General features: G+C 41.3%; 2 protein-coding genes across 5 annotated transcripts in view; both read left to right on the top strand.

The window, feature by feature from the left end:
• Window positions 1-4282: 4282 nt before the first annotated feature.
• On the top strand, window positions 4283-10786 carry LOC118331478 (alpha-2-antiplasmin-like). 2 transcript variants are annotated; one of them, XM_035666433.1, is made up of 9 exons: window positions 4283-4413; window positions 6197-6265; window positions 6380-6623; window positions 6981-7124; window positions 7226-7268; window positions 7759-7904; window positions 8209-8351; window positions 9008-9212; window positions 9486-10786. In XM_035666433.1, exons 2-9 carry the CDS (start codon window positions 6212-6214, stop codon window positions 9938-9940), a joined length of 1434 nt encoding a protein of 477 aa, XP_035522326.1. In that variant the 5' UTR covers window positions 4283-4413; window positions 6197-6211; the 3' UTR covers window positions 9941-10786. The 2 variants fall into 2 exon arrangements, with proteins under 2 accessions (XP_035522326.1, XP_035522327.1); XM_035666434.1 differs by having other exon boundaries at window positions 4283-4408.
• Window positions 10787-10917: 131 nt separating this feature from the next.
• The window catches only part of serpinf1 (serpin peptidase inhibitor, clade F (alpha-2 antiplasmin, pigment epithelium derived factor), member 1), a gene marked incomplete at its 3' end in the record, with an annotated part of 4434 nt that continues 2000 nt past the window's right edge, over window positions 10918-13351 (top strand). The window contains 3 exon segments of one of the 3 annotated variants that reach the window (XM_035666436.1): window positions 10918-11050; window positions 12755-12815; window positions 12899-13094. In XM_035666436.1, coding sequence (XP_035522329.1) covers window positions 12756-12815; window positions 12899-13094 — 256 coding nt within the window. 3 annotated transcript variants of the gene reach the window in all.

The following is a 13351-nucleotide window of genomic DNA, read 5'->3' on the forward strand; positions in this document are numbered from 1 at the left end:
AATAGAAAGCACAGAACACACACACACACACACACACACACACACACACTGAGTAAACACAGAGGAGGAATCAGATCTCCTGTAGACGTCAGACTGAGCTCACCTTTTATCCTCCTGCACAAACTCAACAGAGTTCACAGTTTGAGGTGGAAACTGTGAACCCGGAGCTCTGAGTCGCTGAGTCGCTGCAGCAGGAACGTTAAGTAATGTCAGGTTTTATGATCATTTAAAATCTAATCTGACACCTGGAGCTCGAGTACATCTGAAGGTCTCACAGCAACATGTGCTTTATACAAACTGTCCACTCTTTATCAACTCAATGAATGAATGAACTCAAAACACAAACAATGTTTATACTTTATTCCTCCTTCTTTATGTCTGTGTCCATTGCAGATATATTCACTGTAAAACCTAAAAGCACATTTTAATAAAAAAACAACAACAATGAACTGTTGGAGTAATAACTCAACAAGTTTAGTGAACCTAAATTTGCGCATTTTAAGTATTTGTGATATAATTCCAGTTTGTTCCATTGACTCATTTTTTTGACATAACGATGTCGTGGAAATCAGGGAGAGGCTGTGCAGTTATCAGCTGCTCCAACAGAGACAAACTGAATGTGGGACACACAACCTTTACTTCATGAAGAGTGTCTGAGAGCAAACACTGCACACAGATTCTCTGCAGGAACCAAATGTTGGCATGTCAGGACATTAATTAATTAATCTTGAACACCAGTTTTTACCAATATGGTAGGAGAAACATTGAATAATCCGTCTTTACTCACCACATCTCAGCCTTTCTGACTTTCAGGTGTGTAAAAACTACAGGTTACTAACTTCTTTAAAAAAAAGAGAAATCATCACTCATCTTATTGTCTGAAAATTCTATTCAATATTGTGCATTCATTTAATTATTCTGCTCATGTCTTAATGACAACATGTTTCAAAATGTCATGAAATTGAATAATAATGAGCAGAGAGACATAAAAAGACAAAACCTTTACGATTAGTGTCAAATATAATTTTATTTTGTAGGAGCTCACATCAGAGAAAAGAGATCCTGTTTATTATTTTCACACCAAAAAGCAGATAATCTTTAACTCTTTTTAATTGACATTTCAGTGATCAGTGTATATTTAAACCCTGATAATAATCTGCTGCCTCTGAGTTTATCCTCTGCTGTCACCCAGTGGACACATGTGGTTGCACAACTCACATTAATCAACTCTTCTATAAATGGGCCAGCGTTTTCCTGCTGTCTGTTGGCCAGAAGTTCTAAAACCGAAAAATACTTATAAACACTAAGAAATAAAACACTGATGCAGGTACAGCCATAGAGTGCACTGTGGGGCTCTTTTAGTCACTCAGGTGTATAAAAAGTTGTAAATTAGTCTAATTGCTGTTTGATCTGGGCTGTAAAATGTGAACTTCACCTCAACCAAACCAACAACGTTTTTGAGAAACACTGGAAAAGGACACAGTTTAATACAGATTAAAGTTATCAGAACTGTAGTGTTTTGTAATGGAAGCTCCTCTAATGTGAACAGCAGAGCTGGGACGTGTTCCTACGTGCTAAATGGAGACATCTGCTGGCAAATCATTGCATCTGTATGGAGATATTAAAACTGCAGGACTAAAGGATTCAAACATATACAACAACTGTCATCCTTGATATCCTGTTGGAGAGTTGAAGCTAATCAAGGCACAACCTTTTTTTTTTAAAGACTTTTAAAAATCTAATAAAAACACTTAAACATCAAATTTGACTTCATGGGGAAAACTGCAGCTGGCTCAACATCATTGATCCTTCCTAAGCCCCGCCACTTTTAAAACCTCAGTAAACTTCTTCCTTTCCTCTGCTTAGATATGATATGTGCTAGGCATGTCTATATTTAAAAGACATTTGCTTAAAACATAGCATATCTAAGTACAGGGAAAGAGAAATGTAACTATATATCGGAGCACAGAGCGAAAAGGTTCGGGACTGTGGAAGGGGGTCAGTTGTTTAATACTGGTTTCCAGGGTCAATGCGTTTGAATGTGCAGCTGGGAAAAGTATCTGTTGTTACTGGAACTCAGGCAGCAGTGTGTGGGTGGAACTGGATGGCTTTTCTTTTCTTAACTCTCACAGCACCTAAACACGGTTCTGAAATACACCACGATGCCAAAGATTGCTGTTTGATGTGCTGCTTTCACAAACTCCACTGTTCTGGTTTTAAAACTTTCCAGCAGATGAAAGCTGAAGAAAAGACTTCCCCCAAACTGTGTGTCATTATAGTATTATAGTACCACCTATTGGATGCTTAGTGGAAGTATTCTTGATGTCGCTTGCAGCTTGGTAACAAGAGACCAAATATCTCTACCAAATATCTGAATGTGTGTCATTGTGTTCATTACATCAGCCCAGTAAATAAACGGATTCTTGAATTACACTGAGGAAGATAAACCTCATAATATGGAGAATGACCTTTCCATATTTCAGAGCGACTTTCACAGTGAGTCTCAGTGACTGGTGAGGATCAAGGTGAACTGAGGTAAAGGAAGGACCCTGTTTGTTACAGCGCTGCATTGTGGGGGCGTTAAGCTGGAACCAGGCAGTTAGACCAAGATAAATATACGCCCACTCTCTCTGCTGAATGTATGTGTAGAGCGCCATGACGGCCCAAAGCTGAAGGACGAGTCAGTGCACAAAGCAGTTTCAATCTCTTTCAGTCCACTGTGAAACTGATGCTAATGCTAATTTGGTTTTGTCGTTTAGCTTTGTTTCAAGTTTGGATTAGATTTGTTGTTAAGTACACTTTAGTTTAGCTTTTGGCAACCTGGGAGCACGATCACAAACTCTAAGCAACTTTGTTGTTTCCAATTTACCCAAAGAGTCTGTATTTGATGGCCTGGGAACAACTCTACAATCAACTATGTTCCTCCAGAATGAGAAACCCCACCTTTAATTACTTTTTATGGCCAATGTGAGAATGGATCGTAATGTAGCATAAAAAATAGACCTTCCTAGAGCTTCTCGGTTGCCTATAACATCATGATCTTAAACTTACTGAGTCATGACTATGATCTTAAACTGTCATAATTATGATATATTAAAGATGGTGTGTTCCTTAAAAGGACCAGTGTATAGGATTTAGTGGCATCTCATGGCAAAGTTGCAACCAACTGAATACAGCTCGCCTTCCAAGTGTGTAGGAGAGACTACACACTTCGGTGCGAAAGGCAACCCCGTCTTACTCCCAAGACATTAAATACTGTACAGTATAAAGTATAATACTGTCATTTCTGGACGCAACCGCCATCAAAGTGAGGTAACGAACTATAAAGAGCGAGAAATTCTGTATATGGAGGTGGTGGAGTGGGTGGACGGCTCAAACAAACACAGGACTTTAACCCAGATGTGTGAAACCAACAGTAAACAACACTTGATACGTAACGTACCTTACTACCTTTTCCTAATCCTAGTCAAGTAGTTTTTGTGCCTAAACCTTCACAATGTGAACCACCACAGTGCGACAGAACGTTGCATATTTATTCTTGCTTACCTGACCGTAAGTTGCGGATGTTACATGTTTATTTTTGGTAACTTGACCTGTGTGTCCAGAAATAATGCAAGAGGGATTTCTACAGCGGAGTGCCACTGACTAAGCAGCAGTGTTTGACCAGTTGGGAGTGAGAACGTGTTGTTTCTAGAACCAGTGTTTGGTTTGTCTGTTCTAGGCTACTGTAATTCAATTCAATTTTATTTGTATAGCGCCAATTCATAACAGAAGTTATCTCAGGGACACTTTTCAAATAGAGCAGGTCCGGTCTAGGACCGGTAAACTTTATAACATTGATTTAGCAGTGTATTTTGACTGGTAGAAACATGGTTGCCAACATTGCGGATCTGTAGAAAGAGGAGCCTGGCGGTTCCTCGTGCGGTACATTAAAAACAGCTTATTGTAAGGTAACAAAAATACAATGCTCTTTTTCAGGTGATTATAAACTAATGAAAACATACCTATGGATATCATATTTCATTTCTGACAATAGGTAAAAGTTACACACTGGACCTTTAAGTAAGTATTTTGGAGTAAAGAGTATGTCACCCAACCTTCAACTAGAAATAATATCGTCTCCAGTCGTCCAAGACGGATTTACAGCCTCTGTCATTTCTACAAAGGGATTTACACCTGTCTGACAGCCTGTCTCTTTATTTTTACATTCTGTTGTGACCACAGATACAGTCACACTCAGTCCAGAGTTGATCATTAACCAGCCAACAGGGGGGCAGCGGTTGTTGAGTCCAGCCACTACGCTATCCAGCCTTGAGAAGATTGACCATATCTGTCTTTACTCTTATTTTATTCATCTCATCTTTTAACCCCTTTGGTTTCTCTTCGTCTGCCTCCACATCATACACAGGTCAGGTGAGTTCGGACCATCTTTGACTTCACCAAAGTTTTCACTCCATTCTGTGTCGTTTCAGTGTCAGTGCTGCTAAAATAATAATCTGTAGTTTACAAACACCCTTTATGACTCAATATACTGAGGTATATAGAGGGTGCTTTGAGTTGCATTTGAATAGAAAAGATGCATCGCCATACATTTATAGATAAAGACTGTATGTAAGATCACGTAGATCACGTATACGATGTTGGTAGATTCATATAGTTCATGCAGTTCAGTGTATTCTGTGTTGTGTATTCAGCGTATTGCAGCTCAGCCAAAAAAAGGTTCTGAAACAGTAACCTTTAGTCCGCTGGTAAACACAGCAGCCATATCTGAAACTCTAAACCAACCAGACAGATACATTAATAAGATACCATTACAATGAAATTTATATTGACATGTCGGTAGTTCTGGCAGCTTTTGCCAGTAGCAGAGGATTTCTACGGAGTCAGTCGGCCCACACTAAAATATCTTGGCAACAATTGGTGTTTACTGCAGCCAGTGTATGTTACACCCCCACTGCTATGCAGCTAGCACTATGAGCTAGCATCAGTGTCCAACTTCCAGTGACCATCTTGTTTTATACGTCGATGAGCCGGCCTCAGGACCAAACACAATCTCTGAGACCGGCGGTGCCAATTTTGACAGGGAATACTGTACTCAGGGGGTTTTCTTGCCGGGTTTGGAGTCACTTAGGTTAGCTGCACGGCTGACCGAGCTAACGGCAGTTGGCGGTTTGCTTTGCAATCTTTCCATCAGGAAACTCTGTAAATGACCTCAGCACTGTAAGGTTATTCCCTAACGGTTTTGAAGACTGTGTTCAATCCTGGTCCAGATACAGTTAGCAGTAGTAAATTAGCGGTTAGCCACTTTAGCAAGTAGTTAAAGCTATCACTCTATCAGGAAACTCTGTCAATCACTGAGAGGTTGCTTGAGAGGAAGCTGAGCAAGGCACAACTTTTTTATCGTTTTTCAGGAAATGACAAACTGTAAAATATCATTAAGAATACCTGAAAAACTTACTAAAATACCTAAAAAAGTGATTGTTTTGTCATTATTGAGCCAGATACCGATGTATAGGTGACTCATAGCACAAGAAATATTTAATAAAAACACTTAAACATCAATTTTGACTACTTGGAGACAGAGTCAGTTGGCTCACAATAAAATATCCAACAATTGGATTGTCATGAAGTGTCTATGGTGCTAATCCTACCTCCAACACCCGTATATTAACTCGCAACCCCCTTGGGATCAAAAAAGTTCAAGATGCGACTGTACAGATTATAAAAGTGTGGACCGGATTAATTTGGGATGATATCAAGATGAGTTTCTTATATCAATTTATTTATTAGTACAATCAAATGCTTTTATCATTTAAAAATGTGACCAATAATTTGTGGCCAATTTCTAATATTTATATTGACTCCTTTAAAAGAACCATTTTCAAAATATTTTAATTTGAGGAAAAGCCCTCTTAGATGCACCATCTCATTTTCAAGGGACACAATTGATAAAACGATGTAAATACTAAAATTCCTGGTTAAACTTTGGACATATTATTCATCACATGGAGATACAGATACAGATTATTGTTGCTGTAGGTATTCAGTCTTGTGTTCAGTCTTTGGTTTCTGGTTTCCAATGGCAAATTTTCATTGCAAGCCACGTAACAGACAAAAGAGATTAATGCTATCGATGTCATCATTAGATAAAGGTGTTAATGTATAGTGATGCTGACGATGTCTCTGTGTTTTTCAGGCTGGTTGTTTGGAAATGAAGCTGTGTCTTCTTCTTTTCTTGCTTTGTCTCTGCTGTCTGGGACTGACTGTAAGAACCTCATTCTAATAAACTACCTTCTTAAGCACTAAAGGGAAATTGTTTCTTAGCTGTTTATTTGACTTTTAACTGCACTCTGAACCTTGTCTGTCCTCCTTTCTTCAGGAGGAGCCCACTCCAGGAATTCCTGATGTCTCCGGTCCTGTCGATGAAGAGGAGGACACAGAGGAGGAGGTCCAGAGCTGCGGAGGAAGGCAGTTGTTCAGCCCTAAGGAACACAGGGCAATAGGGGGCACCATAGAGCGACTGGGTTTACAGATCCTGGAAAAGCTTCCTATCGGTCCACAGCAGCCGAACATCGTTGTGTCACCTCTCAGCCTGGCCTTTGCCCTCGCTCACCTCACCTTAGGTCAGTCAGAGTTTCATTCTGTTATTCAAGAGATCAATACTCAGCCAGTTGTGTGCAGGACAGTAGGATTTTTTACTGATTCTCAAGCGTCTTCATCATAAAGTAAAGTTCTTCAGTTACAAGTTGCGCAATACAAAATACAAAACAATAGTTTGAGTGACGAGGAGGAGCTCCAGCACTGAAGTCCATTAAATTCAACACAGTGTCCAGTGAAAAGTCTTTTTTCGGAAGCTGAAATAACAACACTGTGTTCTGTTCGCATGGCAACAAGCAAGCAACTTTAAAAATGTTAGTTTTCTGAATGAGCTTCAGTTGCTCCATATATTCTCCATTAAGTGATTTACTTTCTTCTCCAAGGTGCTCGCAACGAGACAGAGAAGCTGCTGCTGAAGAGCCTTCATGCCCACAGTCTGCCGTGTTACCATCATATACTTGGAGGCCTTGTACCTCATTTCAGAAACACATCGTTAGAGGTGGCGACACGCATGTACCTGAGACCAGGTGTGTGGTGATTTTTGAACTGGTGATAGTTTTTAAGTAGTTTGTTGTAAGATTCATCTTATCCATCTTTTCCATTTTGTCTCCCTTCTTCTATCTCTCAGGATTTGAAGTGAAGTTGTCTTTTGTTGAGGATTCTTTGGCCAGGTAACGTTATCAACGACAACCAGGCCACATGAGCATTCACTGGTTGAATGCTGTTGCTTTTCATTAAAATACAGATGTAAAATGCCTTTTTAAACCTGTGAGATTACATCCCCTGTCATATTGTACCCTATTAAACAATTTATGTAAAATAAAATCTACTACTTTGTATTTTATATTGAAATCTAATAATTCTTTCTTCCTGTAAAACAAAATGTGACGCATGCTCACGTAAGCATGAACCAATGAATATTATAATGGCATCCACCCATCAATCCATCTACTACTTTTAGCCACACAGGGCTAAAATTCATTAGTAAGCTAGCTAGCAACAGCATGGCTTTCTGTTGGAGTGTTTCTGGGGGCCGGAGGTCACTGATTACTGTACAAAAACTTTATCACTGATTTGTCTGAAACTGGGTCATATTTAATGGAGATAATATTGTGTGGTTTTGATTGCTGTAAAAGTAAAATAAATTTTTTCTCTCTTCAGGTACAAATCACAGCCCGTCCCTCTGGTCTCTGTGGAGGATGTCAACCAATGGGTGGAGAACGCCACCAATGGTCACATCCCCAACTTCCTGGAAAGTATTCCACATGACGTGGTGCTTATGCTCATGAACGCTGTGTACTTCAAAGGTGAACCATACCACCAAAGACCACTCAGTATGGTGATTTATAGTCATAGTGAAGAAGTGCAATAAGTGAATAAAACAAGTCAGATCCGCTAACTTCAAGGTTCGCGGTTTGACCTTTGTCCATGTGTTCAAGTGGCCTTGAGCAAGACACTGGACCCCAAGTGGCTCCCTGGATGCCTAATTCTCCTAGTGTATAGGACAGGTCAAATTCAGAGGACAAATTTCATTTCTATGTATCAAAACTCTGTGAAATGACAATAACAGTTGTAGCCATGATTCTTCTTGCTCCCCTCTGTGTTTTTCAGGTGAATGGCAGACACGATTTGACCCCCTAGGGACTTCTAAGGGAATTTTTTACCTAGACAACCAGAACTCTGTGTCTGTGAACATGATGAAATCTGCCCAGTACCCTCTCCGCCTGCTGGATGATCCAGAACTGGAAGCACAGGTAACGCCGACGTTGGCATGCAGGGATGGTGCTGATACTGTCCATCATGACAAGTGGAGCCAATATTGCTCACAAGGCTTTTACACACCAACGCATGATATTGTTTGGGTTTTATCCTAACAGTACAAAAACAAGAATGTGGGTATTCTGGATCTCTTTGTGTTTGAAAGGGTGACATGTCCAAGTCTGGATTTTCAGCCATTTACCTTGGAGTTATGACTCAATATACTCTGCAGTGTCTTTCACAGTCATTTTGTTGAGGACTGATTTAGATTTGGTTTGATATTTTTGACAATTGACAAGCGATACTTGTCAAATAACATAGCAGAGTTAAGGCTACATGAAGACCAAGACACCTGACTTTAGTTCCAATCTTGGGATCCCCCAGAACGAGCTGGAGGACATGGTTACCCTGCTGCCACTCGTGGTTAAATCTATGTTTAAGGTGTCCTGTTATACAACTTTGACCAAACAGCCAATCATAAGCAAGTGTTTTCACTTAATTATTTCACTTTCTTCCTTTTCCCTTTCATGTTAATGGTATAAAGGTGTGGTTGGGTTAGGGTCGTTTTAAGGAGGTTAACCACCATGTGTTCCTATAGTGATTTATTGAGAGTTAGTTCATATGGAAAAAAAAGTCTTTCTCTCTCTTCCAGGTTGCCAGTTTTCCCTTCAAGGGAAACACCAGCTTCTTAATTGTCATGCCCCTGCCGGGCAGAGGAAACATGTCATCAGTACTTTCAAAACTGAACATCTCCGACCTTTACAGACGTCTACCTCAGGAGAAAACAATGCAGGTCAACTTACCCAAGGTGAAGCTACAGTACCGCCAGGAGCTCCAGGAAGCGCTGACCAGCATGGGTGAGAGTATTAGCTTTACTAAGAGAGAAAGGATACCTAGAAGAAACAACGTAGATACCGTGGTGGTGATATCAATTACAATTTCAACAGCTAAATGGCAACACACAAAATTCAAATTAACATAAAACACATAAAGCTCTCAACAGCATTTTTCCTTCCTCATTTGTGCAAATTATACTTTTCATGTCTGTTTAGCTACAATGGAGTGCGTGAATTAGGAGTATATCTGGCCCCTCAGTCTGTAACTCTGCCCAATTTTTCGGTCTCTACCAGGCCTCGGCTCCCTTTTCTTGGGTCCTGATCTTTCTGGGATTTCCGACCACCCTCTGAAGGTGACCGGTGTCCGCCACGCCAGCACCGTGGAACTCAGCGAGGAAGGCGTGGAGGCATCCGCCACCACTGTTGTAACCTCCATGCGCTCCATCTCCCTCTTCTCCGTCAACTCTCCCTTCCTCTTCGCCCTCGTCGATGACGCCTCTCTGGCCCCCCTCTTCATGGGCATCGTCACGAACCCCGCCCCAGACAACGACCCCATGCTCAATGATGATCCCCACGGCAACAGCACCATGAGCGACCAGCCTGCGACGGAGAAAAGCAAACACAACAACAGGTCGTGCAGCGAGACAGAGCCAGCAGGGGGCAGCAGCGTTCAGTCATGTAGCGCCCCCGCTGGTGAGAGGGAGCAGCAAGTAAATGGACTGGAGATCAGTGACGGGAGGAAGAAATAAAACCTGCGACTCTGTACCTGCTTCAGATCTTACTTGTCAAAGGAATAGTTCCACATGTTTGGAGATACGCCTATTGGCTTTGTTGCAGTTAGATGATACCACTCTCATGCCTGCAACCAATGCAGTAGTGGAGACAGACATGAGAGCGGTATCCGATGGTCATTTCTAACTCTGCAAGAAAGCAAATCATTTCCCAGATTGTCAAACTTTTCCTTTAAAGTATATTCAGACGTGCAGCAGCGGATGAAAACCTTAGTCTTGTGTTGCTCGAAAGGCATTGTAGTTCAAAAATACGAATACACTGCAATCATAGTGATGAGTATTGAGTTTTATATGAAAGAGTCAATAATTTAAAATCCTAAAATTAATGTTTGTATGTAGTAATCAATTTTATCAAGCTTCTCAGCAGTGCCTGAATTGGACGAAAACCCTAAAAAGAGCCAGTTGTCCCTCAACTAACCCTAAATCTTTTTAAATCAGTCTTAACACAGACAATCTTAGTGCTGTTTTTTTAGCATTGAGCAATATTGCTAACTTTTTTCTATCCGTATTCTGCCTCTGGTTGGCTGTGACCTTGACATTTAACCCGAGAGAAGAAATAAGGATACTGATGTGGACAAAAATCAGAAGTGCCTTTGAATATGGGCCCATTTCAGACACTGCTTGTCAGGCTTGTGTTTAGTGACTGTTTATAATACATTTATTAGGCCTGGTGATGCATTTAAAGACTGTTTCATACCAAAACAAGTTGTGCATTATGATGTTAAAAATTTTTTTCTTTGCAGATGTTTTATGCTGATTTTAATTTGGTGTTCAGCCACTGGAAATAAAATGTTGACAATAAAATACTGACTCGGTCATTATTTTAAGAGAAAGTTTCTCATTATAATAACTTACAGAATCTTTTTCCCCGTCATATTGGCGGAAACGGGCTTCCGTAGATGCCAAACCATCTTCGGTCTGTCTTGCGCGCTCCCGGCGCTCTGTTGGCGGCAACGGGGACGCGCTCCGCTCGGGCGCAGGTCCAGGAGGCGTCAGAGGGCAAAGACTCGACTCATCTGCAGCGAGAGAGAGTCTGAGAGACGTGGACCGTCCGGGAGCAGAGGAGAGGTGAGTGCGCTTCTCCGCGCTTTGTTGCGCTTTAACGCACAGAGTTTGACTTTTTCTTTTTGATTGTTTCTGTTTGTTCGATGAACGGAAATCAATTCGGGGTTAATGCTGCTGTTCAGTTCACTTTGACCGAAATAGTTTGATGAACCTGCAGAGGATTCAGTTCTTTGTCTTACATCGATTCAGTCTGTTGGCATTCATAAAGAAAGAATCAGAATCAGAAAGTGCTTTCGTACTTTCTGATTTAATAATTCTGTTAACAGTCACAAACTTGGACTTCTGAACTTTCTGCAGTGCAGTTCAGCTTTTCCATCTCAGCTCTGCGTCGCTGTGCCAAGAAACACAATCACAGCTGGACCTTTTCCATCCAACAGTTTATATAATAGTTCTGGGACAGAAGCAGGGTCAAACTTTAATCATTAGATTCTGCTGTGTCTGAAATGAACGGAACTAATGAATTCTAATCAGTGTAGAAGCTTTGAAGGTGTTGTTGAATATATAAGTTTAGGTAGTTATATTGTGCAGAACAGAGCTAACAGAGGTTATTAGTGACTTTGGTTCTTCTCTGCAGTTCTGTGGAATAATTTGGGGGTCGTGACTTTCTGATGTGAAATCAGAAAGCTGACGAGAAAACATTCCTGTGAGTATCAGAGACAAGTTCCTGCAGGAAGCACGTCTGCTGTGTCAGCGGCTCATCTTCTGTCTTCCGTCTGCTGCAGGACTCTGCAGGACTCCATCAGGCCTGTTCAGACTCTAAACTATCGAAATACGCTGAATCTTTAGAGATCCTTGTGGATCCTGAATTCAGGTGTCCTGGTCCGGCTGTAGTCAGATTTATAGTGTAATTAAATTGTTTCTATATTTGATTTTTACATTTTGACATTAAAGGAAACGACACAAAAAGTACATTTTGTGTAATCTGAACAAACTGAAGTCAGAAAATGAGCACACCGATATTCGAATATACAGCTGCTGTTTCATGAATTTACATTGGTTGTGAGTCTGTGGAGGAAAAGGTCATTGAAAGTTAGGAAACTGCAGCCCCTGCAACTTTTTGGACGACACCCTCTGGATTTCCCATCAGGCACAGTGTGTGTGTGTGTGTGTGTGAGTGTGTGTGTGTGGTCTGAGGTTCAGAGGACTTTTGTTCTTGTGAAACCACGACAACCAGGTCCAGATGTGTGCAGAAGAACAAAAGAGACATTATGTGTGTGTGCAGCTGCAGTAAAATGCTGATGGAAATGTAAACTTTAGCTCCTGTTTGTTCCAGAGGTGGAGCTCCACAATAGGGAGGCTGTTCTTGAGAGAAACACTTTATGCTCCGACTGTTTGGATGATCTGGTCTTTCTTGTGGTCCTCACAGCGTCATCAGTTTGTATTTGGGGATGAAGTTTGAACCAGTTGTATAATTTTGTGGCGTTTTTGTGCAATTATCCAGAAAGATGCTTTGAAATCATGTGGTTCTGAATATCATCATTGTCTCTGAGTTCCACAAACAAAGGATGGATTTTCTAAACTGTTTTGGATAATTTCTCCTCTTTTCTCTCACCGTCGGGTGTGGCTCCTGGCAACTCGAGTCAGCCAACGTCAGCTGCATGACCTAACCAGCTAATGGCTAGCTAACATTAACGTTGCGTTTTTGTATGAGTGATAATGAAATTGTGTTTTACAGTGTATGTATAAAAACTTTTGTTTTTCTTCCAGGATGAAGCGAACAACTTTCTTGCTGGTGTTTGGAGTCGCCCTGAGCTTCTGTCAGGCTCAGGTAATCCACATCAGCTTTTCTTCCAGGTAGGATGTTCGATAGCTCTATCAGATCTTTAGATTGTTGTCTTTACTGTTGTCCAGTCGGAGACGGGAGGCGAGGAGACGGGCGGGGAGGAGGAACATGTGGAGCTCTTCACCACACCGACGACTAAGATGGGCGCCGCCACTTCGGACTTTGGCTACAACCTGTTCCGCGCCCTGGCGAGCCGTGAAACCGGGACCAACGTGTTCCTGGCCCCCATCAGTGTGTCTGCAGCGCTGACGCAGCTCTCCATGGGTGACGACACAAACACACTACAAACTAAATCCAAACTGATGCTTTGGTTTTAAAAGACTGCCATGGTGTGTACGGGTCCGTCAGCCAAACTGGTTGAAATTTCTTTCAGTTTTGTTTGCTGCTCCCCAAAAACACCATCATCAGGTGGTCAGTGTGTTCAGTCTCAGTTTAAGGTGAGACAGTACAAAAACAGACACAAAGTTTACAATTACTTCCAGGTGAGTTTTAATGTCTCCATCCACTCCAAACACAATGTA

This window comes from Morone saxatilis, unplaced genomic scaffold (genome assembly GCF_004916995.1).
Source record: "Morone saxatilis isolate NCDOM2014 unplaced genomic scaffold, NCSU_SB_2.0 Contig20, whole genome shotgun sequence".
NCBI lineage: Eukaryota > Metazoa > Chordata > Actinopteri > Moronidae > Morone > Morone saxatilis.

What these genes read in the sequence shown, in the direction of transcription:
- LOC118331478 (XM_035666433.1), top strand. Translation starts at nt 6,212, where the DNA reads ATGAAGCTGTGTCTTCTTCTTTTCTTGCTTTGTCTCTGCTGTCTGGGA. An exon ending in ACGCATGTACCTGAGACCAG is followed by an intron (nt 7,125 to 7,225) that starts GTGTGTGGTGAT and finishes TCTATCTCTCAG; the next exon opens with GATTTGAAGTGAAGTTGTCT. An exon ending in ATCCAGAACTGGAAGCACAG is followed by an intron (nt 8,352 to 9,007) that starts GTAACGCCGACG and finishes TCTCTCTTCCAG; the next exon opens with GTTGCCAGTTTTCCCTTCAA.